This window comes from Hordeum vulgare, chromosome 1H, assembly GCF_904849725.1.
Source record: "Hordeum vulgare subsp. vulgare chromosome 1H, MorexV3_pseudomolecules_assembly, whole genome shotgun sequence".
Taxonomy (NCBI): domain Eukaryota; kingdom Viridiplantae; phylum Streptophyta; class Magnoliopsida; order Poales; family Poaceae; genus Hordeum; species Hordeum vulgare.
The window spans coordinates 492,192,269-492,195,998 of NC_058518.1; the positions used below are offsets into that span (position 1 = coordinate 492,192,269).

The 3,730-nt window shown below is 54.1% G+C and overlaps 1 protein-coding gene across 1 annotated transcript; it reads left to right on the forward strand.

The window, feature by feature from the left end:
- Positions 1-207: 207 nt before the first annotated feature.
- Positions 208-1,739, forward strand: LOC123449102 (AP2/ERF and B3 domain-containing protein Os05g0549800-like). Its single transcript, XM_045126192.1, has one exon. The coding sequence runs from the start codon at positions 366-368 to the stop codon at positions 1,545-1,547; it is 1,182 nt and encodes a 393-aa protein (XP_044982127.1). The 5' UTR covers positions 208-365; the 3' UTR covers positions 1,548-1,739.
- The last annotated feature ends 1,991 nt before the right edge of the window (positions 1,740-3,730 follow it).

Below are 3,730 nucleotides of genomic sequence, written 5' to 3' on the forward strand. Positions count from 1 at the left end.
GTATGCACGTAAATAAAAAGAAACACCAGCATGGAGCATGGATTGCATGCATGTATTATCTACTAGACACATATATGAAAGACAAAAACAAAACCAAATGCCCATGTGTAGAAATAGTGGAGTATATGGAACAATAGAATGTGGTGTGGTTGATGTATATATGCACCAGCTATAGCTAAGCCACACTCACACTCACCTCCTCGATCCTCTATATAACACACGCACTTGACTCTGCTGCTCCTCTACCTACCTACTGCCTCCATTCCCACCACAGCTAGCTACCTTCAGCCTTTAGCTAAGCTCTTCTTCTCCTCTTCCTCCTATCTAAGCATCGATCTTCTTCATCTCTCGGTGATCGGATTCGGATGGACAGCGCGAGAAGCTGCCTCGTGGACGACGCGAGCAGCGGCGGGTCCACGGGCAAGAAGGCGTCTCCGGCGCCGCCCGCGCCGACGACCAAGCCGCTGCAGCGCGTCGGCAGCGGGGCCAGCACGGTCATGGACGCGCCCGAGCCCGGCGCGGAGGCGGACTCCGGCCGCGGCGGGCGGCTGCCGTCCTCCAAGTACAAGGGCGTGGTGCCGCAGCCCAACGGGCGGTGGGGCGCGCAGATCTACGAGCGCCACCAGCGCGTCTGGCTCGGCACGTTCACGGGCGAGGCCGAGGCGGCGCGCGCCTACGACGCGGCGGCGCAGCGCTTCCGCGGCCGCGACGCCGTCACCAACTTCCGCCCCCTCGCCGAGTCCGACCCGGATGACGCCGCCGAGCTCCGCTTCCTTGCCGCCCGTTCCAAGGCCGAGGTCGTCGACTTGCTGCGCAAGCACACCTACCCCGACGAGCTCACGCAGCACAAGCGCGCCTACTTCGCCGCCGCTGCGGCGTCCTCCCCTACACCGTCCTCGTTGCCTCCGGCCTCGTCACCTTCTTCGGGGGCCGCCACGCCCTCGCCGGCGGCGCGGCGCGACCACCTGTTCGACAAAACGGTTACGCCCAGCGACGTGGGGAAGCTGAATCGGCTGGTGATCCCGAAGCAGCACGCCGAGAAGCACTTCCCGCTGCAGCTCCCTTCCGCTGGCGCCGCCGTGTCCGGCGAGTGCAAGGGCATGCTGCTCAACTTCGACGACGCGGCCGGCAAGGTGTGGAGGTTCCGGTACTCCTACTGGAACAGCAGCCAGAGCTACGTGCTCACCAAGGGCTGGAGCCGCTTCGTGAAGGATAAGGGCCTGAAAGCCGGCGACGCCGTCGAGTTCTACCGCGCCGCCTCCGGCAACAGCCAGCTCTTCATCGACTGCAAGCTCCGGTCCAAGACCACCACGACGACGACCTTCGTCAACGCGACGGTGTCCACCCCATCGCCGGCACCCGTGATGAGGACCGTGCGACTCTTCGGTGTCGACCTTCTCACGGCGCCGGCGCCGAGGCACGCCCCCGAGCACGACGACTACGGCACCGCCAAGACAAACAAGAGATCCATGGACGCCACCAGCGTAGCGCTCACTCCGGCGCACGCGGTGTGGAAGAAGCAGTGCATAGACTTGGCGCTGACCTAGCTAAAGCTAGCTAGCGTACGTTTTTCCTCCATGGATGCTTCGCTTGCTTCCAAATTTCCATGGCAGTAGCTTAGAGCTCTTGATCGATCCATGTATTTTCCCCCGTTTTCCCCCTCGTCTTCTCTTACACGAGTTAGCTCTAAGTCTAATCTTCTTTAATCAGTCTACTGTAAATTAAGCCCGTTCTCGAAATGGCAAGTGCACACCGAAGAAATGCTACCAATTATGCCCTAGATATCTCTGAAGAGAGAGAGAGAGAGAGGGAGATCTGGATGACTACTGCATCCATCCATCCATCCATCCATGTGCCGGAAGAAGGTAGCAATATGTTATGCATGCATATTGGGAGCTTTCACTGCGATGAAACGAGACGTCGGTTTCGCGGCTACATGCTGCGATTTGACCCTCTCGTTTGGGTGCCCTTCTCATGTCATGTGGGTCGAAACGACTGCGACGGGTGCTACAGGCGACGGTCCAGGCCAGGCCAGGTCAGGTGCATGCATGTGGCGCGGCCGCAACTGCAGAAAGGCTCCCCCCGGGAGTTATCTGATCCCCGGCAGATAATTGTATGTGTGCATGCATGCATGCATGCACCTCACCTGGCCATGATATGATATATGGCCAATGGCGATGGATGTGATACGCCCGATCTCTATACACTATATATGCTATACTTAGCAACAGCAGCAAACTAAAGTGGGCGCTGGTACAGTTTGTGTGTGTGTGACAGGTGGGAGAGACATGGATAGGGCTAGCAGCTAGCTAGCAACAGGGGAATAATGTTAGGGAAACATTATTGTGGCTACTCGCGTGCTTGTCTATTCATCCGCTTGCTCGAATTTTTTTCCTGGATCAAAGTATTCACATCCTTTCTAAGTGGTTGGGTTGGATTAGCATCAAATCATCATCGTCGTGAAGCTGAATCTGATATAAACCTGCGAACTAACAATATAATTGCGCTAATATTTCACCGAAGCTGCACAACATTATTGGAGAATGCATGTAATTTTCTTTCTTAGAGATAATATAATGGCGGACAGAGAGACAATATACAATTGAAAGTAGCTACGTGACTAAATACCACTATGCAAGCGGTTGTGTTCCGTCATCTCAAAGTTGTAGTAGATTTACAATTTGTTTCAAAGAGGGAAGTTTCCATGTTAATGGACTTGTTAGTTGAGAGCCACATTCTTGGCATAGTGTGATAAGAGTTGTGTAGATGACTCTACCCGCTTAATGTTTGAATTTCATGCTCACATTCAACTATCTGAGTTAAGCATACAGTTATGTAGATTTGCGTCAATAGTCAAAAAATCGAAACGGTCTAAGTATTCTCCTCGAAACAGGATTTTGCCCCGCTTTATATGTAAAGCAGCAACCGAACAAAATACACTACCGAATGACATGATGGTGAGGTAGCCTGCATGGAATGCCCATTCAATGGTTAATTGGATCACGCAAGCCCATTCAATGGTTAATTGGATCACGCAAGACACACACGACTATGCAACCAAAAGAGAACATAGGAAGATCAGAGTACAAATCCTAAACACCTAGGTTCCACGACAATGCCCTCAGGAGGGAGAACGTCGCTAAGCGCTGCCGCTGCTGAGTCTAGCATGAACAAAGGTCTTCACCCCGAAACACTAACACGGAAAGGAGCACCACGACGACGTCTTCAAGAAGATAACGACGTCTGCGAGCGTCTCCGTCGTCGACGACAAAGAGTGGAGCTTTTGCTCGGCAACTCCTTGGTGTCACCACAAGCCAGGTGTAGCGAGATCAGATCACAAGATCCGGATCAGGGCGCCACCATTTTCAATGATAGAGAGCGTGTCCAATCCACCGCCTCCCACACAACCAAGAGGGAAAGTCACCACCTTCGACATGGTGCCTGCCGAAAAACCACCCATGCGAACACCATCCGGGACCACCGCCCCGGCATCCATATCCGAGACACTACCACCCGCCCACATCACGATGCACCAACCATGGTAGAAGGAGTAAAAGGCAGTTCCTTTCATTCCTAGCCCGACATCAACCAAGGGATTTGGGTTGACGCCTCCACCATAGGAGGCGTCCATGCTCGCATCTCGAGACGGTCCCAATGGACCCGTGGAGACACAAGACCGAACAATCTAAGTATCTGAGGAAGAACAAAGATAAGCCGCATCAACGGGTGA

Excerpts from the sequence above, each read along its gene's own strand:
- LOC123449102 (XM_045126192.1), top strand. The coding sequence starts at position 366 with ATGGACAGCGCGAGAAGCTGCCTCGTGGACGACGCGAGCAGCGGCGGG.